This window comes from Triturus cristatus, chromosome 5_2, assembly GCF_964204655.1.
Source record: "Triturus cristatus chromosome 5_2, aTriCri1.1, whole genome shotgun sequence".
NCBI classification, from domain to species: domain Eukaryota; kingdom Metazoa; phylum Chordata; class Amphibia; order Caudata; family Salamandridae; genus Triturus; species Triturus cristatus.
The window spans coordinates 499,337,218-499,364,464 of NC_140588.1; the positions used below are offsets into that span (position 1 = coordinate 499,337,218).

General features: G+C 43.7%; 1 protein-coding gene across 6 annotated transcripts in view; it reads left to right on the forward strand.

Annotated features, from left to right (window-relative positions):
• NT5C3A (5'-nucleotidase, cytosolic IIIA) overlaps nt 1–27,247 on the forward strand; it is a 548,905-nt gene that overhangs the window by 117,941 nt on the left and 403,717 nt on the right. For 2 of the 6 annotated variants that reach the window (XM_085607497.1, XM_085607494.1), the window contains exon 2: nt 22,775–22,884. The exons of 2 other annotated variants lie outside the window; for them this stretch is intronic. In XM_085607497.1, the coding sequence (XP_085463623.1) occupies nt 22,780–22,884 (105 nt within the window). In that variant the 5' untranslated portion in view covers nt 22,775–22,779. Of the gene's footprint in view, nt 1–21,609; nt 21,939–22,774; nt 22,885–27,247 lie in introns of those variants that run through there. 2 more of the 6 variants (XM_085607493.1, XM_085607496.1) reach the window with 2 other exon arrangements.

The following is a 27,247-nucleotide window of genomic DNA, read 5'->3' on the forward strand; positions in this document are numbered from 1 at the left end:
GGAGGTCTTCTAATATTAAGTTTATTTAACCAATCCTTGCCTGAGAGTGTGGGAGTTGATCAAGTGGTATAGGGTCTGATCTACTCGCCACAGTATGGCAGGTATATGCGGCCAAAGTCTCAATGTACCAAAGAGATTGAAATTTGCAAAATTGGTTAGGGGTGTTTAAAGCTGAAATGTTTTCAAGCAAATCAGGGTATATCTCTTTTTCTGAATTCGACGATTAAGATCCCTAAAATGTTACATTTAAAAAAGCAATTTTTAGACCAGGCTTGCCAGCAGTCATGATGATAGCACTCTGTTAGAGCTCCTTGGAGGGTCACCGATCCTGCACTGGTGAGAGGCCTGTCCCTGGGAGCCTTTGGATTAAAGTAGGCGTGAATGTGCTGGAGACACAGTCGTCTTGGAAGATCTGCTCAGATAGCTGAACATGTAGTGCCTGAGACATTCAGTATTGTGCATGGGAGTAGTAATAATCTGTGGTGTTTAACTGAAGTGGAGTGACACCCGGTGGTGGCAACTCGGCATCAGTGGAGTAACTGCTTCCAGCAAGGCTGCGATTTAACCTGGGCTGCGGTGCAGTATGCTGGTACCTGGGGAGACAGCCGGCACTGGATCTTGCTGGGCAGGATTGCAGACTCTCAGAGAGCCGATGAAGAATGTGGGCTCATGAGTCTCTAGGGATCATGATGTGTGGGTGGTAGAAACCTTGAGGCGGTGGCATAGAGAGGGTAGTGAAGTCAGTGGTGGACAAATTAAAAGGTTTGCATAACAGAGTGCCAGGGATAGAGCGGGAGCATGACTTGACATCAAGGAAGCTGCAAACGATGGAGAGCTAACTGGGAGGTACTTCCATAGTAGTGTTAGATCTGGAAGCCTTTAAAACTGATGCAATAAAGAAAATGACTTTGAAGTCCAAGATTGAGAGTCTAGATAATTTGCAAGGAAAGACCACACTCACTGTGCTGGGGGTCCCTGCATGGATTTAATCTGAGAATCTCTCAAAAGAACTGAGTGCGATGTTTAGTGGACTTCTAGAGGTGGGGTTGAAAGTATTTTACATATCGGTGAGGGACACTCTCCGGCTGCTGCAGAAAACTCGGGGAAACAGTGTGGTTACAGGAGGGACTGTCGGTGACCATGACAGAAGCTGAGCTGAGCAACCAGATACAAGTTATCAGGAAAGAGATGTTGGCTGGTAAGAAAGTGTCCCGGGGTAAAGAGCACATCAGCAATTGGCATAATGTAATCAGTTAGATATCTGGCATCCGTGAGGTGTATTTTGCTGGGAAGCAATAAATCTTAAAGGTTTGTAGCCAGCATGTCAGCAAATAAAATTGGGTAAAGGGGGCATGGCATACAGTGTTATTATATCGGGGTTGTCGTCCTTTGGTTTGTGTTCAGGCTGAAGGTCCTCAGAGGTGGCACTGGGGGTGTAGAGTAAGTATGTTACATTAAGTAGCTGTTTGGTTGACTATTGCATTCTCTCTCCTCAAAGTCTGTTTAACCTGGTGACACTAATATTTCGATGTTGTATTGCTCAAACTTCATTTTGATGATGTTGTTATTGTTGATTTATGACAATTATAATGCAATAAACAGATTGAAACATAAAAAAGCAGTTTTGGACTTGCTGAAGTTTCTTTCATCTTCTTGTCTGACTACATTCTCAGCCTATTTTAAGTGTTTGCCTACATCATTGTTTGTAAGATATATATGTATATCATTAATGGTGGACTCTGCTTCTGAATCTCCCTGTAAGAGTTTTGTGATCCTTGTAGCCTTTAACTAGGTTTGTGAATGCATATGTAGTACCTCCAAATGTGAAGGCAGTCAAGTATTGAGAGTCAGGCACTATGCTTTCAGAAAAGAACCATTATTTTGTTCAATCATTGTTTTTCATTTTTGGGTAAATTTGGGGGTTTTCTGCTCAGCATATGTTTGACAATGGGAGTTGAGCTTGTGATACTACAGTTCTAATCTCCAAGATCGCTCTGGTTTAGATACAGGAAAAATCAGAGTGTACTTAGAAGACTGATATGGAGTTTAATATGCACTGATACAATATCTCATCAGTAATCTTTTTTTATGGATATTTTAGGTTCAGGACAGAAAAGGTATTGGCACTGAATTTGTGTGTCATCGTCAAGGGAAGTAACTTGTGGTGTTCCTTTCCTATCCCATCCATTCTGAATTTTATGAAGGGTAAGAGATAGCTGCTTCTTCTGTGGGTGTCTTGATCACAAATTGTGGGGGCCATTCATTTTCTACCAACATTATAACCAATGCTTCAGCCAAATGAGTCCGAAAAAGTATTCTCATTTTGTCTGTGCCATCCTCAATTTGAATTTTAGGTTTTTAGATCACATCTACCTCATGAAGGTGCCCAGAGAGAGTCTCCCTTTAAATGTAATTATTCGTCACATTCTTGTTCGGAAGGAGCTGGAGAGTCTTGTGGGCTATTGTGATTTCTGCTGCACTTTGTAGAATCATTGTTGCCCAGGCACTCCTCGTTAGAACAACTTTCTGTGAGGCTTCTTTTATGCTGCTTTCTTATTCTTCCTCCAGATCTGTGATTTCTTTACTGAACTTGATTCCTCCCAATTCCTTGTACATTCTTGGTCCCTATGTGAGGTATATCCCTTTCCTGTCACCTTATCTGATGAAGACCGCTCATTCTTTGTGATGTCAGGATGCTCGCTTCTCCAACCATCTGAGTATCCAAGAGTGACTTCGGTCTGCTCGACCCTGTGAAGACTGAGGATAGTGCTCACCAGAATATTGATGTCCATCTAGGGCAGAGGTCTTCAAACTGGGGAACGGCCCCCTCTAGGGGTCCTTTAGTTATCCCAGGGGGTGCCAGACTCTTGTCAAAATAAGCACAATGCTGATAACAGTGCTTTGTTTTAAGTTGGGGAAAACGAGCGGTAGTAAGCCTCTCAGTAATGAGCCATCACTAACATGCTTTTCCATTTATATGGGAGTATGGGTCAAAAGGGAAGGGACTCCAAATATTCTTCAAAACCCCTACCCCACTATTGATACTTGTACACGTTTGGACTGGCTGATAAAAATAGTATGTTTGGCAATCATGTATTTGATTGCATTTTTAAAAGGGTAACACAGCTTAAGTGCTATATGCAATGTTTAATCTAGTCTAGATATATTAAAACAATGGCAATTGAAAGGAATATTTGTGAAAATCTTTGAGGAGGGGCCCCTAAAAAAATGTTGTTAACACTGGGGGGGCGCAGGATTAAAAAGTTTGAAGACCACTGATCTAGAGTTTGATATACTGATTTGCTCTTAACTATTATTCCTCCTGGTATTCTCTTTATAATCGGATGGTGGCTATAAGCCATGGGGTCCACCCAGTTTTAAGAACTATGTTTAGGATGTTTCATCTGTTCCTTCTTCTTGTCTGTGGAACCTGGGATATACATTTTGGGCATTTTTGGCTCTTTCTAGTGTCGAGAAGACACTCTAATCACCTGCTCTATGACCTGGAGGGTTCCTTTGCTTTAATTGTTGCCAAGAATTATCTCTGCAAAGAATCAGTTTCATAACAAGATCTATGTCTGGATGGGCCCCTTTTTCCCTTCTGGGCATACTTAAGTAACTCCTGTTGTTCAGTTCGAGAAGGTGTGTCATGGGTTGTGAGATATAGGGTAGCAAACATAGCCCTTTGCTGTGGCGTTGGAGCCATTCCTCGTCAATTTGTGCTCTCTTGGTGTGCAGTGTGAGGGTGTGCAGGATCTAATTGATTCATTTTACAGGCCGCCCAAAAGGGGCTCTCGTCCCTCTGAATTAGGCTACTCTCCATTAGTGTGTTTATACACTGCTGGTTGATGTTTGGAGTGGGCACAGTGTGTGGCTCTCTGTTCACTATGTTTGTAATAAATGTGTTCTCAGTTGCCTGTAAACCTCTGTAAAATGTCACCATGTCCTTCTATCTGCTACCTCTTGTTGATCTCTTGCTGGGTGGTGAGCGTACTCTACCAGAGCTGGTCTTGTTTGCCTTGTAGCATTAGATGACCACCTGGCGAATTAAATAACATGTGGTAACTTAGCCTGAAAACATTTTGTGTACTCTGAATCTGTAAGGAGAACCTTGAATAAACAATCTGTTAGTGTGTTTGCCGCCACCTTTATCGTAGCTGGATGACCAACTGTGGCGGCCCAACAAAAGGTTCTCTGTATTTCCCACATCTCTTCTCTTATATCACCTAGTGATTTCTGCATATACGAAGGTAAAGAAATGTTGGTGCATGTTTTATTGAATTGACCCCATCACGATAGCATTGTAAGGCACATTGTGAAAAAAGGTGAATGCGAGTAGAAGATTGGAGAAGTGAACAAAACAATGCACATGATCTCCGACACGAATAACATATTTTGACGACTGTTAGGGTAAATGCATTTCACAATAATATTGTTAAATATGGTAGCATGCTTGAGTTGATACGGATGCTCTATGCTAATCCAATAGCGCATGTGGCAGCCAATGGGCACATATCCGGAGACTTCCCACTGGCGCGGGGAACGCGCCAGGGGGTGTCCGCTGTCCCCGCTGCTCTTCGCATTGGTGCTGGAGCCGCTGGCGGCGTGGATCAGATGGGAACCGATGATTCGAGGGCTTCGATGGGCACCACACTGGGAAGACCGCATTTCCCTTTATGCAGATTATGTGCTGCTATACCTGGCATCCCCCAAATGCTCTATCCGAACGCTCTTAAATATCTGTGAAATATTCGGGCGGGTATCCGGATACACCATCAACTGGTCCAAATCGGTCCTATTTGTATTGCATGGTCCGACGCCGTTGCTTCCCGGGGATTGCCCGTTACAGGTCGCAGAGACGACCTTTAAATATTTAGGTATTCATATTACCTCTACACCTGAGGACTTCCAGCAAAGAAATCTTAGGCCCCCTCTGGAGCGGTTTCAGCGTGGTGCGAGAGTATGGCGCGGTCTGCCGTTGTCAATGCTGGGGCGGGCGGCACTTTTTAAAATGATGGCACTCCCACGTTTTTTGTATGTTTTGGAGAATACCCCGTTTCGAGTGCCACCGAGCTATTTTAAAACAATCGCGTCTGAAGTTTCGGGTCTGCTCTGGGGAAATAAACCGGCGCGCATTGGACAGGTAAAGCTGGTCAGAAGCTGGTACGACGGGGGTATAGCCCTCCCGAGTATACAACTATATTACTGGGCGACCCAATTAAAAGTGATTAACAGCTGGATGCACGCCTCTCAAACCGACCTGGCATTCCAGGGGGATAGACAGGGCCTGGGAGAGGATGGAGTCATGTCTGTGCTGTATAATAGAACAAGATCCAAACACCTGATTGGGCCAACAGCACACACGGTACATATATGGTATGAAGCACATGCCAGGCTGGGATGGAAGGGGGTTATTACACAAATGACTCCACTCTGGACATCTAGGCGCCTTGGGCGGTTGAAGAATAGTAAAGGCTTTGATAAATGGGATGTGATCGAGATATCTACGGCGGGTGATCTCTGGAAAAAGGGCGCGGTAATTTCGTTTGAGCAACTACAGACCAAGTATGAACTTGCTGCATCAGAATTCTATAGAAATATGCAAGTGAAGCATGCGCTACAGGCGGCTATACCTGCAGGCACCGTCCTGACTGAGGCCACTCCCTTAGAGGATAGATTACTGACTGAATATATGCATAAAAGGGCCACTTCATTCACCTATCGTAAGCTGGTAAATAATCTACCGGACCCTATGTTGGCGCTTAGACGGAAATGGGTCATAGATTTGGGAGAACTGGATGAGGGAGAGTGGCAGGAGGCGCTGTCGTCCCCTCGGGAGGTGGCAATAGCGGCGCGCATGCGGTTGATACATCTGAAAGTGCTTCACCGTACGTACTATACCAGAGTGACCCTCTTCAAAATAGGGACGGTTGCGCTTCAATTCTGTCTGAGGAAATGCGGGGAGGAGGGTACCTTTTATCACACAATATGGGACTGTCCGATGATTAGGGCATATTGGATCAAGGTAATGAGGACTGTGTCGCAAACCGTGGGGGACTCTGTGCTTCCGGAACCGAAACGTTGCTTATTAAACATATGGGAGCCAACTGACCTAACCCACCCGGCGCAGGATTGGGTAACACTGGGAACCATGGTTGCTAAAAGAAATATAGCAAGGAGGTGGAGGTCGAGTGAGTCTCCTACGCTGCGAGAATGGTGTACGGATATGGATGAAGCCATGGTAGCAGAAAGGGCAGTGTATTTACATCGGGGATGTCCCCAAAAATGGGCGCGAATCTGGGGAGACTGGAACAAATTCAGGGGATATATTTGTGACCCACCCCAGTCAGAAGATGTCTGAAGGTCGGAATAAAAGTAACGGAAGGAAAGTGATGGGGGCGGTGGGTGGTGCTGCAGATAAAAGATAAACGGAGTTGTGTACAAATGGTGCTTTCAGATACGTAAAAAGATATTTGTATTGTCAAGATGTAAGTGTGTCTAGATCATGTGAATTACTGATGGCCAATGTTCTTAATAAAAATTTACATAACAAATATGGTAGCATGCTAATGGATGTATGGATGATCTATTTTAAGAAATTGTAGTTTCTGATTTCAAAATGAACCTTGGCTGTCAAACTCTCATCTGACGGAGGACAGCACCCATAGTGGCCCTTGCAAGACCACCGCCTCCTGAAGTACTTATCTGGCCCACAAATTCGTTGCTTGATGCATCGTTTTTGTTGATTCGGTGGATCATATGAGAACTATAGGCCGTTATTGAGTGCACTGGGCCCACTGTAGGAACCGGATACCTGTAATGGGTATTGTGCTATATAGGCACACTCTCCGTGTACTCATTGCCTTGTGAGTGTTTGCATATAGAGTTGAAATTCTCATTGATTGAACAGTTTCATTGGCTACGTTGGAAATAGCAAAATTAAATTTGTTTTGCCGGTTCTTTCAAAGTACTTAATTATATTCTACTGTTTAAAAGTGTTTACCGCTATACTTTGTGCTTGCTGCACTGAGTAAGTGCTCTGACCATAATACCCTATTCTTCGGTGTAGGAAACTACAACTAAAAATGAATAGATATTGGAGACTGGTTTACCTGCTTCTTTCGGGGGACTTTAGAGGTTAAATGGAACATGCCATTGAAATATGCCTGGAGCTTGTGCACGCTTGGGGATATGGGGCGTTCCATATTCTGAAATGTAAAACGAAAGCACTCGCATTCGCACGCAAAGAAACCTGTTTTTAATGCTGATGGAGGCTCTGCCATCCAAAGCAAGGTTGTTATTCAAGGTCATCCCGTTACAGCCACGACGGCTTTGCCTTCTGTAACATATGCACAGGGATTAGCCCTAGATGCCCTCTGATTGGTTTCTCAGACCTCAATGTGTTTATGGTTATGTAATTATTATGTGCAAATAATCGCAAAGTGCAAATAGGATGGGGGAGGAAGAGGGGTTGGTAGTCGATCACCAGCCAGCTGTTAGCACATTTAGTTCTGCTAGTATTTATATGTCAGTAATTTTTGGCTATCTCGATTTACAGTATTTTTACGTGATCCAATATTGCATGCCTTTTTAATTTTTTATCATCCATATTTTTGTATTTTTCTTTTGCATATTTCGTTTTGATATATTTTGCTTCTCACTTATGTTTTCTTGCAGTGGTTGTTTTCTTCTTCTTTCTGGACACAAAGATTGAAGCCCACACGTCCCAGAATGAGAACTGGTGTTGAATAACTGATGACTTTCATAGTGGTAGTGAGGATTTGTACCCTTTCACACAACCGAAGTCATTGTGAACATGAGGTGGTAGTGAGGATTTGTACCCTTCCACACAACCGAAGTCATTATGAACATGAGGGAGGTATGGTCTCTTAAGCTGAGCTGCACCTAGCACCTTCCTGAATGGGTGCAGTTACATCCTAGCTCCCTGAATTATACTCGAATTCTCTCCCCGGATCACTGGCATTTCTGAAAGTTATCTTCTGTTACTTGCTTGTAACATGCACAGTACAAAATAAGGATCTGATTCACAAAACCTTTTCTGCAGATATGTCAGATTTAGTGTGGAATCCCCAAATCATGATTCCGGAATTGGTGCTATTAGTTTAGTCTGTGGAAGTTCTGTTAAGTGCACGAAATTATGGGGAGTGTGAAGTTGGGGGTGAATACAACTCATATGGACATTCACAGAGGATTAATTTGGTGGGTGTCCACATACATTTGTATGGTTTTCTAGCACTCCGTTTTAAACTTATGCCTGGAAAACGGAGGCTTATATGGTGCTGAGCGTTTGGGCAAGAGCCTAGAGCGCTGCCATTTTTAAGAGGGAAGACATTTTCAGCAATGCTATTAGATATTCTCGATTTTAGTTTTTTGTGAATAGTGCCAGAATTTAGAAATAGCTGTAACTCTTAGGCATACCTAGACACTTAATGAAACTTCCAAACTTTTGTGACTCAGACTTGGTATTGCCTGTGGTCTTCTCCCTGAGGATATGACATTGAGAGCCAAAGGTATCAAGGTGAAAAGGAATAGAATCCTCATTTACTATGAAACACTACAAATCTCCTTGCTCGGGATACTTATTAAATTAACATGAAAAATGGAGACCTTAAATCTTCCCGTGCCTCAGTTCCCTTCTACTCCAAATTGTCAAATTTAAAACAGGTTCACATCTAGCATTTAGGGCTACACACCTTTTCCAATGCTCACATCATCAGCAATGTTTAGTGTCAGTTTGTCTTCCTCTTTATAACGATAGGCTTCAGCTTCTGCTTTGTTTTTGTGGCATTACGTATACTGGGCAAAATCACTCGATTTTCTTTGAAGTCTCCAAGATAATTTATCCTATTTCCAAAACTGCATGATTTCGTTCTCTTGTATCCTATATATACAGACGACCGATTGAGACATCCTTACGATCTCTTTACCTCTTCATAGTTGGAGTCCTCGGATGATTGGGCAGTGAGAGATTATTTTTTTCACTCATCTCAGCATAAAAATTAGGAGGTTAAATTTCCTTTTTTTGCGGTTGGAGCGTTTGCTATTCTAGGGGACGCGCCAAACTTTGTTTTTTCTCTGCCAACAGCGAGTGGGGAACGGCCGAAGGGCTCTCTGCTGCTACAAACTCACCACCAGTGCCGCTGCTTGCCTCCTTGTCCCGCCGTGAGGGAAACGGCTGAACTTTGCCTACAACTACCAGGGGGCTTAGCGAATCGACGCTGAGCGTCACTAGAGGGCGCAGAGGTGTATACATTGTGGGAGAGCCTCCCGCAGCGCGGGATGCGCCAAACGTTGTTTTTTCTCTGCCAACAGCGAGGTGGGAACGGCCGAAGGGCTCTCTGCTGCTACAAACTCACCACCAGTGCCGCTGCTTGCCTCCTTGTTCCGCCGTGAGGGAAACGGCTGAACTTTGCCTTCAACTACCAGGGGGCTTAGCGAATCGACGCTGAGCGTCACTAGAGGGCGCAGAGGTGTATACATTTCGGGAGAGCCTCCCGCAGCGCGGGACGCGCCAAACTTTGTTTTTTCTCTGCCAACAGGGAGTGGGGAACGGCCGAAGGGCTCTCTGCTGCTACAAACTCACCACCAGTGCCGCTGCTTGCCCCCTTGTCCCGCCGTGAGGGAAACGGCTGAACTTTGCCTACAACTACCAGGGGGCTTAGCGAATCGATGCTGAGGGTCACTAGAGGGCGCAGAGGTGTATACATTTCGGGAGAGTGCCAGGAAGAGGCAGGGCAGGGCCTGTCCGCTAAGCTGTCGGGTGTGGCTGAGAGTTGTGATTTATGATAAGGTGGGCGGTGTAGCAAAGGCACTTTTGATGAGCTCATTTATTACCTTTTATCGTAGTATTTGTTTGCTGTTCTTCGTTATAGGTTGCTGAGTTGGCACTTGGGGAATGTGGGCTGCTTTTGTGTGGGGTGGGCTTTGGATTTACTATAACATGACCAAGAGGAGGGCTGTCGATAAGGTGGGGGGACACTAGATGATTACTTAATCAGGGCAGAGTCGGCATTGAATCTTGAGATCCAAGCTGTGGAACGTAGACTCTCTTTAGATCCCGCTTCTTCATTACCCTGTGCTCAGATACAGGGAGACCCACTCCTTTCTAGCAATCCCTGTACTGTTGTTAGCACCACTATCCCCCCATGCTTATTTCTCCTATCTCGGGGACGTTGGATACGCCCCAGGGCTGTGATAGTATCTTGTGCTCTCCCAGGGTTACAACAAGAGGGAGGTTGGCCCATAAAGGGAAAAAGAAAGAGGCTCCGAGCAAAAAAAGGAAAGGCCAAGGTATTAGTAAGCAATATGTCGTGCTGCCCCAACATGAGCCTAGAGGGACATCCGCAAAAGGGAAGAGTCTTGATCCTAAGACCAATACTTTGACTCAGGTTACGATCCAGCCTCTCTTGGATTCCTTAATTGTTAGTCTTAAGGACCATTTAGCTGGCCTTTTAGAACCTGTCTTACATAGATTGGATTTAGTGGCCGGAAGGTTGGATACGTTAGAAGCTAGACTTATTGGTGACAAGATTTCTGCCATAGGGCCTCCCTTACAGTCAAATGGGGTGATGTCCGTCGGTCTGACCAATGAGGTCTGTAATGTTAGACCGTCCAAGCCTTCGGGGGTCTTGCCAGTTATCCCTCCTATAGGGGAAGCGAAGGATCATAACCCTGGTTCAGAAGTGGTTTCAGTTAGGGGTACCATTTATCGCGACGAGCAAAGTCGCCCCCTTATGGGTAATAGGGTTGGTAATGAGGAGATGGGAGCTGGGGTTCTTAATACTCTTCCCAATTTACACCTCCCACCCCAAGCCACTCCCTACTCCATAGTCTTGGCTAATGTCCCACCTCTTATAGATGGGACCTATGAACACTGGTCAAACCTCAAGAACAAATCCCTGCATTATTTGGGTACTAAAGTAGGGAATAGCAAGGCCTTGTTCGATGATTTTAAAATGGTGAGGCATATTAACTGGATTGGCCAGTCTTACAAGTCCCTACCAGGTGACTGTGTGGTGTTGAGCTTTAGGTCCCCGTCATTGGTCGAATACATATTAGATGTTGCCTCCCACCAACCTTCAGTGTCCAACTCGATTAAAATTCTCCCACTAGGCTTCTTTTATAAGCCAGGGTGTATCCAATTTACGGGGGATAGTCGTGCTTTCTCGAGTTTCCCAGCAAGGTTTAACCAGCCCATTTTGACTTCTAATCGCTTTGATATCCTTTCAACACTGGAGGATAATGATTGACGTAGGGCTAGTTCTGCTTGTCATCTATCGATAGAACCTGGGGTCTCGGCTCCCTCATGTCAACTGAGCCCGGATATTGCCATGTTATCGCTTCCTAGAGTTACTTCTTGCTTGCCTAACCCCTCTGTTTCCATACAGTCTTCTTTTGTTAGTTTGGATGACCCATTGGTTGTGCCAGGTCAGGTGGTGGTAACCGGCCCTGTAAGTTCGCCCTTGAAGTTTGGGTCATGGAATATTGCAGGCTTGGGATCCAAGCTAGATATTCCTGATTGGGCCACTTTTATTGACGACTTTGAGATATGGTCGTTTCAAGAGACTTGGGCAACGGTCCCCCTTTTTCGTATAGGTTTTTTGAACTTTTTTAAACCTGCTGTTAAGGGCCATAGGGGTAGACCGATGGGCGGTCTAACCATGTGGGTTCGACAATGTGAGGGTGTTTCTGTGGTAGAGGTCCCAATCGATAGTCCAGACATTCTGATTATTAGGGTTCAATCTCTTAATGGCCTTAATCTCCTTATTATAAACATTTATGTGAGGGGCCTCCCGGGTGGTAAATGTTCACCCACTTGTCTCCTTTTGGAGAACTTTTTAGGGTTCGAATTGAAGTCCATTAATAAGATAGTGGGTGGAGACTTCAATATTTGTTTTGAGCCCTTGGGTGTTGACAGCGGGGATCTAACAGAGGTTGAAGACTCTCTCTGGGGTGTTCCCCAGCTGGAGTTGGATCCTGTAAGGAAATGGACACAAGCGGCCCTGTTCATGAAGGGTTTATGTTTAAATCAGGGAATGAGAGCCGTTAATGGGCGAACCAAATCTGATAGGTCAGGGAGGATGACCTTTGACAATGGTAGAACTGGGAGTCGAATTGACTATATTTTAGTCAATTTGGAGTTGTGGTCGCTTATTGAGGATATGGTGGTAACAAGCAGAGTAGAGAGTGACCATAACCCACTTGTCCTCTCTATTAATGATAATAGCTTTACTGGCTCTCTTACTATCCATGATGCCCGTGCCTCTGTGGATGTTATTCTCACTAACGATCAAAGAAGGGTGAGATGGCCGAAAATCGCCACTAGCGAGGCTTCTCGGGTGGCCATCAGGAATCTGGTCAGTAATACCATGGTAACACTCAACCGGCTGAAGTCCCAAGACTTGATTAAGGGTAATATTCGGGAAATTCACAATGTGCTCTTTACCGAACTTAAATCTTTTTTTGTTAGAACTACACCTCCTATCGGTAAAGGCAAAGAGTTGAGAACTTGTACATGGTTCAACAAGGGCTGCAGACTGGCCCAAAGTGCCCTGATACAGGCCATTAAATCTAGATTACCTACCACCATCCAAAAATGTAGGGCTGCATACAAATCTGCCCAACTAAAGGCCAAGCAAAACTGGGATGAGGACCGCTGGAGGGAGCTGTATCAGGCTTGTCAAGACCGTAATATGGTCCAATTTTGGCATCTTCTCAAATGGGGCAATTGCCCCTCGGATAATCGGCCCACTACCTATGTTGAGCCACAGCAGTGGGTTGCGTATTTTGAGAAGCAGTTTATGGTTAGTGATAGGTCGGTTTTCAATATTCCTCTATCTGATCCTGAAACCCCCTTGGAATTCTCTCCCTGTGAGGTCAAGTCTGTTTTAAAAAGTATTAGGAGTGGCAAAGCCCCGGGTCCCGAATGTATCCCTGCCGATTTATTCATCCAAGAGCAAGATGTACCTGACTATGCTAGTAAATGGCCTTGCGGGTGGTGCTGCTGTCCCCGACTCGTGGCTTGGGGCAGAGATACTGCCGATCTATAAGAAAGGCGATCGCTCTGCCCCGGCCAATTATTGACCGATTAGTCTTATTGACGCAGTACAAAAAATTATAGCCCGCCTTGTACTGAGACGTATACAAAACTGGATGATTGATTCTAATGTGCTGACCCCTCTCCAGGCGGGGTTTCGTTCACACATTGGTACCCTGGATCAAGCATTTAGGGTTGTACTTTTATACTGGAAGGAGGTTTTTTTGGGGGGGTGGTAAGCTCTATGCGGCCTTTGTGGACCTATGGTCTGCGTTTGACCTCGTGCCGAGGGCCACGTTATGGGAAGCACTTCTGGAGATGGGCATGGCCAAAGAATTGGTGTCTTTCCTGGTTACTATTCACGACAATACGTATGCCCGTGTTCGTTGGGGCAAACCAGGGGAGGTGACGGACAGTTAAAGTATCCAAAGGTGTTCGTCAAGGGTGCGTGCTTGCCCCCACCCTGTTTTCATTAGTTATTAACAGGGTCATAAGTTATTTCTCCAACCACCCGACTGATGCTCCCTCCTTGGCTGGAATGAAGATTCCCCTACTCATGTTCGCAGATGATACTCTTTTGATTTCAAAGACAAGACAGGGCTTGCAGCTAGCCCTGTCTCGTTTTGAGTTATTTTGTCGTGAACATGAGTTGGAAATAAACGTAGGAAAGACGAAGTTTATGGTTTTTCGAGGCCCTAGGCGCGTTAATGCGCGGGTATGTTTGGGTGGCGTCAGTTTGGATCAAACGGCTGTGTTTACTTATTTAGGGGTTACCTTTAGCGAGACCTGTAGCTGGTCACATCAGCTGGACCTCCTCGCTCTTAAACACACCCAACTAGGTGGAGCTCTGTTGAAAGAGCATAGTCATTCTTTAACAAAACCAATAGCTCCCCTAATGAAGATTTATGGCTCCAAGATCACTCCTGCCATTTTATATGGTGCTGAAATTTGGGGCTTTAGTAATTTGTCCAAACTGATGACTGCCCAGAACAAATTTCTCAGGTCAGCAATAGGGCTTCCACAATCAACACCGCGCATTCCATTATTGTATGACTTGGGAATCCAGCCCCTAGAGGATATGGCAGGGTATAGACCCCTGGTGTTTTGGCGACGCCTGTGGACCACACCCGAATTATCTATTTATGCTAAAGCCCTTTTGGAAGTTAAAGGGCTCGAGGGTTCACACAGGATATCATGGCTGTCTGGTGTTAAAACCCTGCTGACTGATCTTGGGATGGGTGACCTCTGGGCCAACCCAGACACTGCTGTTTTCCCGACGAAAATTGTTCTTCGGGACGCCTATTGGTGTATGATTAAGAACAGGAGATTTGCCTCCCTCTCGGGTAGCTCCATGACAGCTACATTTTATGCTCTTAAGGACGAGTCCGCTTACGAAGGTTACTGGGACACCATTATGAAACATCTTGATCGTAAACTGTATCATCAGTTTAGAGTGGGCGCCCTACCACTGCGAGGGCTCACTAAAAGCTGGAGCTCTCTTGGTAGTGATAAGTGCCCCTTTTGTGTGGATAAGATCGAATCTATGGATCACTTTCTTTTTTGTTCTCCAACATACCTTCTTCCACGACCTATATGGCTTCGTCCCGTATGCAGATTGATGAGTACCCGTTCTGCTCAGGTTGCCAGTAGAATTTTGAAAACGGATACATCTAAACCTGTTGTTATAGGTGTTGCCAAATTTATCAGCTGGGCTTGGATTCTTAGGTTACCGAAACTCAATCCTTGATATGTGTCCCACTTGGATTTAGTTGGTTTTTAAACTAGTGTTACCACTATGGTTTTAGGATAGATTTGTGTGTGTTTTTTAAAATTTTTCTATGTCTAGTCATCATGTTTTAATAATTTGACTACTATGAAATATTCTATATGATCTTAATATTTTTATCTTGTATTGCTATATGATATTGTATTGTACTCTATATGAATCTTTTTTCAATATGCGACTCGAATCACAATACCTGCGCTTCAGGAAGCAGCTAAAGACTCATCTCTTTCCCTAAGGTCTTAAGCCCTCCCCTTATTCGGAGTCTTTGTTCCCCCCCCCCCCCACCTCCCCCCTCCTTTTCTCTGCCCCTGGTCCGCTGAACTGTAGAATTAGGGTTCCTAGCGCTGGGATACCTCTGGGTAACTATGCGCTCTACAAAAATAAATAATAATAATAATAAGTATGTCTTTTATGATGACAATCGAATAAAGACTTCTTGACTGACTGACTGGCTATTCTAAAATTATGTTATCGAATTGTTTAATAATTAACAAGTTGACAGCATATGTACACCGTTGTGTTGAAAATCATAAAGGCTGGGCACATGAACTTCATAATGTAAAACATTTCACCAATTAGTGTGAAATTTACTCTGAATTTCTCATCACTCATTTTAACCAGCTACAAAAAAACATATTGAATTAATTAAATATTTCTAATGCGTACAGCTGCTCACAGCCAAGTGTCCCAGCGCTTAAACCAGTGGTAGAAAGAAAGAAAATGGAGAGAATTACTAAAGAGGGAAGAACCAATTTTTGATGAGTTTATGAAAAGTAGCCGCGGACGTTATAAGTTGAAGATGAACTGGGATGGAGTCTTAAAGTTTCACTGCCTCAAATGCAAAGGAACGACAGCCAATATGGGCCTTGCAGTATCAAGGTTTGACAAGGAGATTATGTCCTGATGACCTGAGGGCCCGAGTAGGTGTGCACCCGGGTAACAATATATGGAGGTATTTAAGGCCTTTTCCAATGACTGCCCGATAAGTATCGGTAAGTAGCTTCAATTGGATTCTTCTGTGAATAGGCAGCCAGTGGAGGGATTTTGGGTCTGATGAGACAGGCTGATGCTAGACGATGTTGAAGATCAGTCTCACCATAGGATTTTGGAATACTTGTAACTGATAAATCAGATTTTTGAGAGAGACGGCCAACATGAAATTTACATAATCCTCTCTGAAGGTTATCAGAGCGTGGACAACAGTTTACTGTGTAGCCTTAGGAATAAACTCAAAAATGTTCCCAAAGACCCTTATTATAAAGAAACAAGTAGCTGACATGGCGCATATATGTGGTGTGAAGGTGACGTTTGAGCCCACCTTAATGCCTAGATTTCTAGCCATCTGAATAGGGACTGGTGGGAAACCAAGTAAGTTAGGCCACCAGGTAGGCGACCAGGTGTATACTGACCAAAGTGGGTTACCTCTGTTTTCTCTGACTAAAATCTTAGGCAATCAAGGTTTATCCACCTTGCTACCTCAGAAAGATAGTTTTTAAAAATGATTTTGCAAAGTGCAGTCGGTTTTGGAAAGCATGACAACCAATTGTGTCATAATGTAGAATTGAATATGTGTTCTATACTTTACACATCTTTTTAGAAGTTCTGTTGATGAGTCTGTATTTTTCCTATTAGGCAAAGTATTGACAGTTTAAGTGAATGAGAAATGGATAGTGCATACACAGTGAGAGGGTTGAATGCATTTGCCCTCTGATTTGCTCAGTATTAATGTTATGTTCTCAAAAGTGATAGTGTTTCTGATGTAGCTTTAATGCATGGCAGGAGTGATATATATATTTTTACCGTATGGTTAGTGCTGGTTTGCTGTGATTTAGGTTTATTGGAAGAATGCTGCTTGAATATGATTTTGTGTTTTTAGGTCTCGCCTGACCCAGCGCATGCGATGGTCTGGCGAGCCTTTTTGAGAGGGCTCCAAATAGTGCTACCAGGCCACCCTAGAGCTACAGTGCATGTGCGTGGGCGCGCGCGCGCTTGACCTCGATTACTTTCGCGACCGCACGGCCGCTTGGCATAGCCAATAGGTCTCACTTTTGGGACCTTATAAGTATTTAGTTATGCAACTGTTGCATGGCTAAACACTTCTAAGGTCCCAAAGGCGAGACCTGTTGGCTATGCCAATGCTTGTTTAATTTAGGTTACTGCTTTATAGGTTTCACTGGTTTGCTGTGATTTCTGTTTATTGAAAGAATGCTGCTTGAATATGATTTTTTGTTTTTTACTTTAGGTTACTGCTTTATAGGTGTCACTAAATCCTACAAACTTTTAATCAAATTATACAAAAAATAAAAACCTTGGAACACAATCTCTTCATTCCTAATGATTTAAGCATTCAAAAAAATAATTGTGCTATAATCCCTTTCCTAACTAAAAGGATTAATTACCCTTCCCATATAGTTGTTGTTTATTTTCCTACTGCGAAGATCTTTTAAAGTGCTGACATTTACCCGTTTTTTGTCAGTAATCCTGTCTTCTTGACTTGCAAAGATATTAAAGTGCACTCTGGGTAAAGATTTTTGGCAGCTAAAGAGTCCAACGGTAATACTATGATGACCCCTTTATGACCAACGTTAGATATGTTGACACACTTCTCTCCTTCTCTTTCAGTGCTGTAACCATTTTCTTAATACATTCAGAACGTCATTCTCTCTATGTTGGCAAAACCTAATTTGAAATCACTGACTTCCTTCCAGTCAGTTTTGATGATATGGACATCTTGTCTGTGCCTGGGCTCGTTGAAGGCCAGTTTCTTTCTGCTTTACAGCATTCACTTTTTTCAGTCATCGTGGTACTTTTAATAATACATCTTTCATATTTTAGACAGTTAAAAATTTTATATCAACTAGGCAGTCTCACCTAGGGGTCTTTCCTACATCTCGGAACTTCCAAGACCATATGCATGTTGCATAATTTGGCTTCAAGACTTAACTTTAAGATTTTGTTATGGACACTCTTTTGCTTTTTTGTGCCTTACGATTCAACCATGTTCACTAAGCACTTTCCACAGGTTATTTTTCTCATTTGATTTTGACTTGCGTGCCCTTGCGTTCCATGCAAACACCCATCTCACCACGACAGAAGTAGCTTATGTGTTTTTCTAGAAATATGCCTCAGTAGGACCGATAAATGTCACTCCTGTTTTTTACTTACAAATGCATTTTTAGCACTAAGAATGAACTTAATATTATACAATTATTACTGCATTCCCTTAAAAGCAATTTATCCTATTATTCTAAAGTTCAACGGAATCCTATTCATTGTTAGGACTAGAAATTCTACCTTGAATTAACTTTTTTAATTCGTCAAAAAGTAAGGAGGTTTGTGCATTTATTATGTTTATTAGTAAAAACATTATTTCGTTTTCGGTTGCAAAACAAGAAGAAAGATGGTCGAGCCATACTTGAAAGTGTCATAGTGTGATGCATAAATTCTACGTTCCAGGCATCTTCACATATATTCTAAAAATCAACATTGGCTGGAGTGTATATATTCAATATGGCTAAGCAGTTTTTCACTTTTTAGGTCTCGCCTGGCGTAGGCTGCGCGCATGCGCAGTCTCGATGGCGAGATTTAGTGTTAACAAGGTATTTTCTGTAAGGGGCTTTAAGCTTTATGCTAAACGGTGGCCAGCCATTGGAACAGAGGTGTCGATGACGTTTTTGCTTCGCTTTTCGAGCCGTCCCATTTGGACGGACTCGCTTGCTTTGTGTTGGTCGCAAAGGGTTTCTTAACTTTATGGGGCCAAACACATGGCCCCATAAAGACAAGGAACCTTTTGGCAGGCGAGGCCGTCCAAGTGGCTCTGCAGAAAAAGCCGAGCAAATACGTCATGGCGATCTGCTCCGTACCCGCGGTCGACAACCGCCACTGGACTGTATGGGCCGGACAACGCCTCCGCCACAGGGCGAGACGACTGCATCTACTCAGCTGGCCTTGCAGCTGCCACGGATAGCAGATAGACCACTTTTACATCTTCATATTAGAAATTTGTTGCCCAGAGGTTCATTCCAGGATGCCAGGGTGACACGAAGGATCAGACAAGAGGTCTGCCTGGCAACTGCTTTCATGCACAGGCGATACCGTGGCTTACCCAGGGGCCAGGCTTCGAAGAGCTTTCTGCTCTACATCAAGTCCCTGGTGTCCCTTTCAGTAACCGCGCAGGGATCAGATTGAAACACGTCCACAACGCCTTCAGTACCACAGTGTATCCTAGCGCAACAGGCCGGAAATTGGGGTACACAGAGCTGGTACTTCTGAGACTTAACATTTACATCGACATGCTCTAAAGTTCCCAAACACAAAAACACTACACAAACCCCAAATGCTCTTGATTGTTGAATACTGTGCTCAATACTAGGAGACAGGTTCTTTGTAGGGGTGTCATAGGAGTTTGTACTCACTGCCTGACATCCGTAATGAAACAAAGCACTGCCTGGAATCTTTTAAACCACTAATTTAGGCACTAAGCCATAAACCACTAGCAATTCAATGAACGAACAAACAGTAAGAAGAGCGCAATGCACCAGCTTAACAAGCCACGTAACATCACTTCCACACCGAGAACATCGATCTGAGTAGTTTTAAATCAGCAGTGTAGCCGTCCGAGTTGAAAATTAATATTTACCGGACTCTGCGCCGTGCTGCAACCCTGAACCGGCTGTGGGCCCTTGGCACGCCCGCCGCTGCCATTTTGGATGGTGGCCCAGCGCTGAGAACCATATAGTGTTTCACTGAGTCATATTTACTCAGCAACCTGTGCCAAAATACCAGTTCAAGGAAATGACTTGCAATTATCCCATTAGCCCCCCTTCTCAGCCCGCCCTACATTGGAAAAGGGACCAATTACATACACAACCTCAGTTCTCTCTGGACGCGCACCTGGCAAGGGGAGTCGGCTTCTGTGAGACAGAGCGCTTTGAAGTAACTTGCACGCACTTGTCGGCCAGCCCTGAAAGGCCATAAAGAGCCAACACCCCCGCGAGAGCTGCGCGCCCCTCTGAAGTGGGCGGGCTATAAATAGCGACGGCGGGAAAGGCCGCAGCGGAGCTTGCTTCCAGGCAGGGCTGCAGTGTGCCCGCAGGTGGGATCGGGAGAGAGGATTATCGGACGGATAACAGGGATAAACGCGGGAAAGGGTCACAGCGCGGACAGGAATAGACCTCAGGCAAACGTGGCGACAGAGGGCTGGCTGGAAAAGTATCCAAACACCATGGGCACTTTATAGCTGGAGCAGGACTGCAGCAAAAGTAAAGAAATAGAAAAACATTTTATTTTCTATTTCTTTACATTTGATGCAGCAATAGGTATTGCATTTACAAAAGTTTAAGCTATTGGCATTGTATATGACGATGCGTTTTATTTGTTTTAAAACCCAAAACACAATTAAAAGGCATTGTCATTTACAATGCCAATAGCTCAAACTTGCATAAATGCACGACCTATTGCATTGCAAATGCTTGTTATCTAAAGGGAGCCACGTCTAGGTGATCACAATCCTGCTATTGGTTAATTTGTCACCCCAAGTTGTGGGGGAAGGAGTAAAAGAAATGAAGTAGATGCATCACCAGTTATTTCTCACTCATGAGGACCATCATTAAAAAGTCGGTTTTATGCTGTGTCACCTGGTTGTGGGGTGATCACAAGAGTTGGTAATTGATGGAATTTTTTTAACTAAGGGTACTGAAGTTCTTGCCGTTTAATAACCACTCCAATTTTTACATTAGGAAGATGGAGGTACACTCAGTAATGTTTTTTTCTGATATCAAATTTACTCCACTCTGATTTGAACTTAATCTTTTCCTTTCCTTAACCATAACTCAAAATGTTCTTGGAATACCTCTCCTCTAGGTATTTAAAAGAATCCTCTATCAAAAAGAAACTCTTGTATCTCTGCATGCAAGACTCGCCCATGGCAGCAATTTAAATTTGTGGTTGTGGAAGCCAGTTCTAAGACTGTCTATTTACTTTTTACGTAGGGCCAGGAAACAATTGAGATGCTGTTTGGGTGGTAAGAGGTGGGGGGTGTAAGGCCATTAAGAAGTGGGAGTTACTAATTTTTTAGCACCTTTGAATATATATTGTGCAAAATAATTCCTTCTCTGCTGGAGAATAATTCCTACCCTGTAGTCATCTTGCCCGTGCCCCACTGGCAAATTTATGAGCTAAAAAATAGTGTACAACTATCACCTTAATATTCTAAAGGATTTCTTTCTGGCCAGGGCACACTGAAGAGATGTAGAAAGTTTGCACCTGTTAAGGGGATTTTTCGCACTCCAGGCAAAGGGATATTCTGTACCCCTTTACATGTCAATGTTATCATGTTGGATGCCTTCTGACCATTGTGCTTCCTTCTCGACGATGATGATGATGATACTCTAGGTGGCTCCACCAGTCCCTCGTGCAGCATATCTGATGACACATCTTCCTTGTGTTTAGAAGTTCACATGTTTTTTAGACACATGATTATCCATGCGTGAAGCCATACAATATCTGTATATCATACTGAAACCGGCATTTCTACAGAAAAGCCCGCTAGGCGTTTGGGCTATGTGCGCACACGAGGCGATCTCTGGTTCGTTATTACCGCATCTTAAAAAGTATACAATTCACCGTGCATATTAGTTATGCCGTATAGTGACTATATGGCATGCGGGTCCGTTTGTGTTTGCTGAACTCGTTATGTTTCCATATCCGTCCATCCCACGCGCGACTCTGTTCTCGATATGAAGGGTTTCCTTTCTGTCAGTGACACATATACAGGGGCAGTAACCGCCGACATACGTGTCGATCGCAGAGGCTCTTAAGCAAAGCATCATGTATTCTCATTATGGGCGACGTCTCGGGGCCGCTGCCGGGTCAAAGGTTTGTGGTGCTCCTTGAGGGGTCGTGCCCTGGACGTGTGTCAGAATACGTACGGCGGGTGCAGGGCGCCAGCGCCCTTTGGGTTTTGCAGAGGGCTTTACTCGGGCTATATTTGGGAACGCCCTGAGAGGCCGGCGCCTGATGCTATATAAACCCTCCCCAGACGAGCACAATTTTCTTTCCTCTCGCTCCCCGGCGCAGCTGCTTCGGCGCATCCCCGTAAGTATGAGCGTCGAAGTAAACACGGCTTGCGCCGTCACAACAAGCTGCCAGCCGGGCTTGTTTTTCGCATAATAGGTCAGAACAGAAACTGGTAATCTTTACAAGAGAAGCTGCAGTTCATATATAGTGCTGCTATTCTTTTTTTTGATGGTGCAGTTCAAATCTAAAAGTAAGTGTTGGTTCGAAGCCCAATAAAGTAAATTCTACAAGATCGCAGAAGCTTTAGTGTAATTAACCAGCGTGAGATGTTAGCAACGGTTTCGATTGTCGACTCTTCTGCTGTGTGATCACCTGACTGCAGAACAATGGCCCGCTCTGCTTGAATGTTAAATGTCAGGCGAGTAGAGTCTCGTCCGTTTATGTTTACAGAGCTGTGGCATTGTGTTCGGAACCTGCTAGACTACATGTTTATTTCGCACAAGCAGTTTGATTCGGTAAGTAGGATGCCCATCATTTATCAGAAGCTCGACAGAGAAGATATTAAATCATTTTAAGATGAAAGAAAAAGAAAGGAAAACGTGCACTTTTACTTGTAAGGGATTTAATATTTTGATCGAGTGTCAGTAAAACGGAACTAAAACGATGCATAAGCAGGGGCAACTGTAAACACTAAAATATCCCTTAAACACATTTAGTTCATTTATATTTTTGATTGATGAGGGTTACAAATTTACAAAATTAAATTCTAATAATCATTAGGTAGACCGATCTTCCTTAAGGTGGAAAGGCGTAGTCTTGATTGGCCTCTGGGGCATGTGAAGAGGGTGGAGTGCTGTTTTAACTGTTGGGCAGGCCCATTGTGTTAAAGAGGTTTGCTTCCTTTTCGTTGGCAGTGTGCATGCAAGCCTTGCATCTCTGGACCCTGCTTGTCACCTATGCGGTTGCACTAGGACAACACTGTCAAGGACCGAAGAATCAGGACTGCCCTGATCCAAAGTCAAAGGTACAACTTCAAAACTTGTTTGTCAGTGCTCAGCTGTGGACCAGAAATATTGTGGCTTTCTAGTCTGCATTGAAAACTATGCCCTAGCAGCTTCAGTCAGGCAGTGGCACTAATTCCCCCAGAAATGAACCTACCAACATTTGAAAATATTATCAGTCTTCTGCTATGAATGTGCATATGGGTCTGTACATTCATGGGATAGAGCATAGCTTCAACTCCTCTCTCCTTAACATAATGCCCCATGGCATTTCTTTTTAATTTAATTCATTGTTTTCTGTGTAGGACTGGTGGAGCCAGGCAACTGTTTCAGTGCGGCCGTAGAGTAGGAAGCATGGGAAGGAACCCAGGGGACAAAATTAGGACTTGTAGGGAATCCAGTTCAGGGGCTTTCTGTAATATATGATCCTTCACATATTTCACAAACTGTTATGGTGCTGTCTGGCGTAACCTCAAGACAAATTTACAGGTTTGGAGCACATGGACAAAATGTGGGTAGCTGGTAAAACAGTGGAGAACTCTGGCCTCCAATCCTTTCCTTCTGTCCACTTTTGCACGCACTAACAGCTAAGAGTGTAATTCATATGAAAATTATACTCGCCTCCATTTGTGCATATTGCTAATTTCGTAGTGGAAATTTAGCTAGAGAGCAACGCAGCAATGATCAAAAAGAGCTGCAGAAACGCATGGATTAACATAGGGAATGGGGAGGAAGTAGTAATCAGTTGTTCTAGGTTGGGATCTGGTTGGATCTAGCAAAGTCACCACTAGTCCATAATACCACAATTTACAAATACATTTATAAAATAAAGTTACTTTAAGATTCAGACAAATCTGATGTGCAGCGGGTTGCCACCTCTGAAGGACCTCCTTTCTACAAATTTTTTATCCTTTAAAGGGCCACTAAAATGTCTGGTAACAGACTAAAATTACAGCTATGTAGCATGTTTGCAAAGTATGATACATTTTGTAGCAATTTCAGGACCCTATAAACCCCAGATTTACACTCCATAGTACAGTGCATGTTTTAAACGAGTTGTTGCTTAGGGGAATACATTTTGTCTCTGAAATGACCCATCATGGAGAACATTTTACTTTGAATTTAGTTTTTAAGATCAACTACTAAAGAGCAAGAGACTTAATCTTGCTTGTTTTCTTCAAGAGTCAATCAGAAAAGTCTGGGTCAGAATACGAATGCTGTCCAGTAGAAGGATAAAGGACCCGTTCACTTAAAAATTATGCCTGGCAGCGCTCATAACTACACCCTTCTATCAACAGGTTCCTAAATCATGCTACTCGTCCCACACATACCTCAGATTCAGACATTCTCCCACATAAACATTATTTTGAGGTATTCGTAGACAGTAGGCGTAATAGTGGTGCATACAGAATCTAGGGAGGAACTAATTGCTGATGCCAATAACTGATGTTACTTGAATATGTTCTTTTCTCTTCAAGTACTCTCTTCAAAGTAGTAACACCATATGCTTTGCTCAGTAATATCCACCTAGAGCGGGAATTTGCTAAGTTTATTTCTTGCAAGATGTGTTGATGTAAGAGAGCCTCACATACCTAAACTTTAATCCTAAAATCAGTTTCTACGCAATATTGTGCATAGGTACAGTCTAGTTGTTGTACTGGCCATGTTAGCCTTCAGGATCTTTATTTTTGCCCTGTAAATGTCGAAGTCTAGTTGTGCTGATGTGGCTGCCACTTTCTCAGTCTTCTCTTGCATCTGAAGATGGGTTTGGGAGAGTAGGGTCAGGTCTTCTGAAAAGTCCAGGTCGTCGAGCTGCATCCAAGGTGTACATTGGATTCCATTTCTTTTCCTTGCAGTGCATGTCTTCACGAAACAGTCTGTGGCCAGCAGTAAGAGAATAGGCTAGAGTAAACAACCCTGGTGGACTCTGGTCTTCACTTTGAAGGCTTCCTTGAGTTGTCCTCCATGGACCATCTTGCAGGCGATTCCCTCGTGAGAGTCCTTGATGATTAATGCACGTGTATGTGGCACAGTGTAGTGGTGGAGGAGTTTCCAAAGGGTCTCCCTGGTCACGATGTCGCGTGCCTTCCCATACTTTGCAAATGTTCTGGGCACTCAGAGTTCCAAAACGAGTCAAATGTCTGATCCAAAGAGTCGTATGAGAATCTGTCAGCTTTAATCCGAACCAACAATTCAAATCCTAGGCAAGCTTTTGACATTAGCGTTTTTTAAATTCTGACATTTACCCCAAATATTTTAGATGAGTTTGGAGAGATTCCAAATATTGAGGAAGAAGCTTAACACAACCCTTCTCTGAACCCTAAACCCCCTAGCAATGCTTTTACACTGTGCGTCCCTTAACCCCATAACTAACAAACCACCCCTTAATGCTGTTTCCTTAGTTTTAAAAAATTTACTATCACTTGAGCCTACCAATCCATGAACCCAAGTAATCCCTTACTACCCTTTATTAGCATTCTTCCCTGATTCTTAAAAAAACATTTTACTAGACTTCTGCCCTCTTCCCACACCACTTTAAATGCTCCCTTCTACGCCTACTACCAATACACGTATCTTTGCCCTAAAAGGCACACTTTTTTATTGTAAAGTTAATATTTTTTGTCGCCAGAACTTTTCTCATTCTTTTTTTCAGTTGACAACATTTTTGGCTCAACTTTTTTCAGCCTTCTTTTATCTCGCACTGTTTTTACTGCAAACTGTGAAAGGGGGGCAGCAAGCTATAGATCTTACTGCAGCCCTGAGTGATCTAAATCCGGAACAACTAGCAAGTCTCCCAACTCACATCAAAGGACACATCTTGGATCAGATGTGGACCACCAGACTCCCGTTGAGGGATCAGATGGTGGTCAGACCTTGTGGTTGGTCTGACCACCATCTGATTTCCTTTTCTGTGTTCCTGCCTAATTGGAATAGCTCCCCCATCAGACAGCCTATTATCGCAAAAAATAGGGCTCGTGTCAACCTCACAGCCTTCTGTCAGGCATTAAGAAGGTCCCCGCCTGAATCTAAGTAGTATATTGAGGTTTTTGAGCACGAAATCACGAGCTGGCTGAGGAAGGCCAGTAATGATCATGCTCCACTCCATAGAATTAGCCTATCAAGAACACATGAGGCTAATAAATGGGTTTCGGATGAGCTGAAACTAGCAAAACGAAAGCTCAGATAAACAGAGAGGAAATTGCGATCTAAGTGCTCGCCAGACTCTAAAATTATGTCTATTCAACATCTGAAAATGTACAAAACTCTCCTAAGGCAAACAAAGGTGATATTTTTTACAAGCAGAATTACAAACGCCTCTAATAATTCTAAAGAGACATTTAAGATTGTCTCAGACCTCTCCAACCCAGACAGAGTCACCCTCTCAGTCACTCCTACCCAAAATCTGTGACTCGCTCAACACCTTCTTTGTTAACAAAATTGAGGCTATTAAAAATAGCATTCCTTCCAGCCCTTTACACAATAATCCACAATCGGGTGTTGGGAATAGTCACATGATCTCTTGCTTCCCACACATATCGCAAGAGGACCTTGTCAATTTGCTGACAAAAGTTAAATCAGGGTCACAAAGTGATATTTGCCCACCAAAGGTCATAAAGGCGGTATGTACCAGATTTGCCTACTTGGTACTGTCACTCCTTAATCAGTCCATCAATTCTGTGTTGGTTCCCAGATCTTTTAAGAGAGCGATTATTGTTCCTATACTAAAGAAAGCGGGAGCAGATCCCACAGATATGAAAAACCTTAGCCTGGTTTCCCCCCTACCATACTTGGCAAAATTACTTGAGGCGCATGTAGCTCGCCATCTCTGCTCTTTCATTGAAGAAAAAAAAAGTTCTTGGACCCAATTCAGGCGCGATATAGGCCAGTGCACTCCACTGAGGCTGTGATCATTTCAGTTGTTGATGACATGCGGAAGGAAGCTGACCACTGTAATACTCAAGCCTTGGTGCTGATGGACCTGTCTGCGGCTTTTGACACGGTCAACCATGTCATTTTGGCTAACCGGGTCAGGACCACAGGGCTTCGGTATTCCGCTTTGAACTGGATCATTTGTTTTTTTTTGAGTGAGAGATCCTAATCAGTTAGGCTACCCCCCTTTGTGTCATCTGAGGTACAACTGAACTGCGGAGTACCACAAGGTTGTTCTTTCTCCTCACCTTTTTAATATCCATATCTGCCCCTTGATCAGTTCCCTTAAGAACAAGGAAATTAACTTGTTTAACTATGCTGATGATATGCAATTACTATTCACGATCGTTAAAAGCCCCACCGCTAGACAATAATTTCAGGACACTATGCTGTTCATCTGGGATTGATTGAACAGTAATCAGTTGAAGATGAATTCCGACAAAACTGAGATAGTTG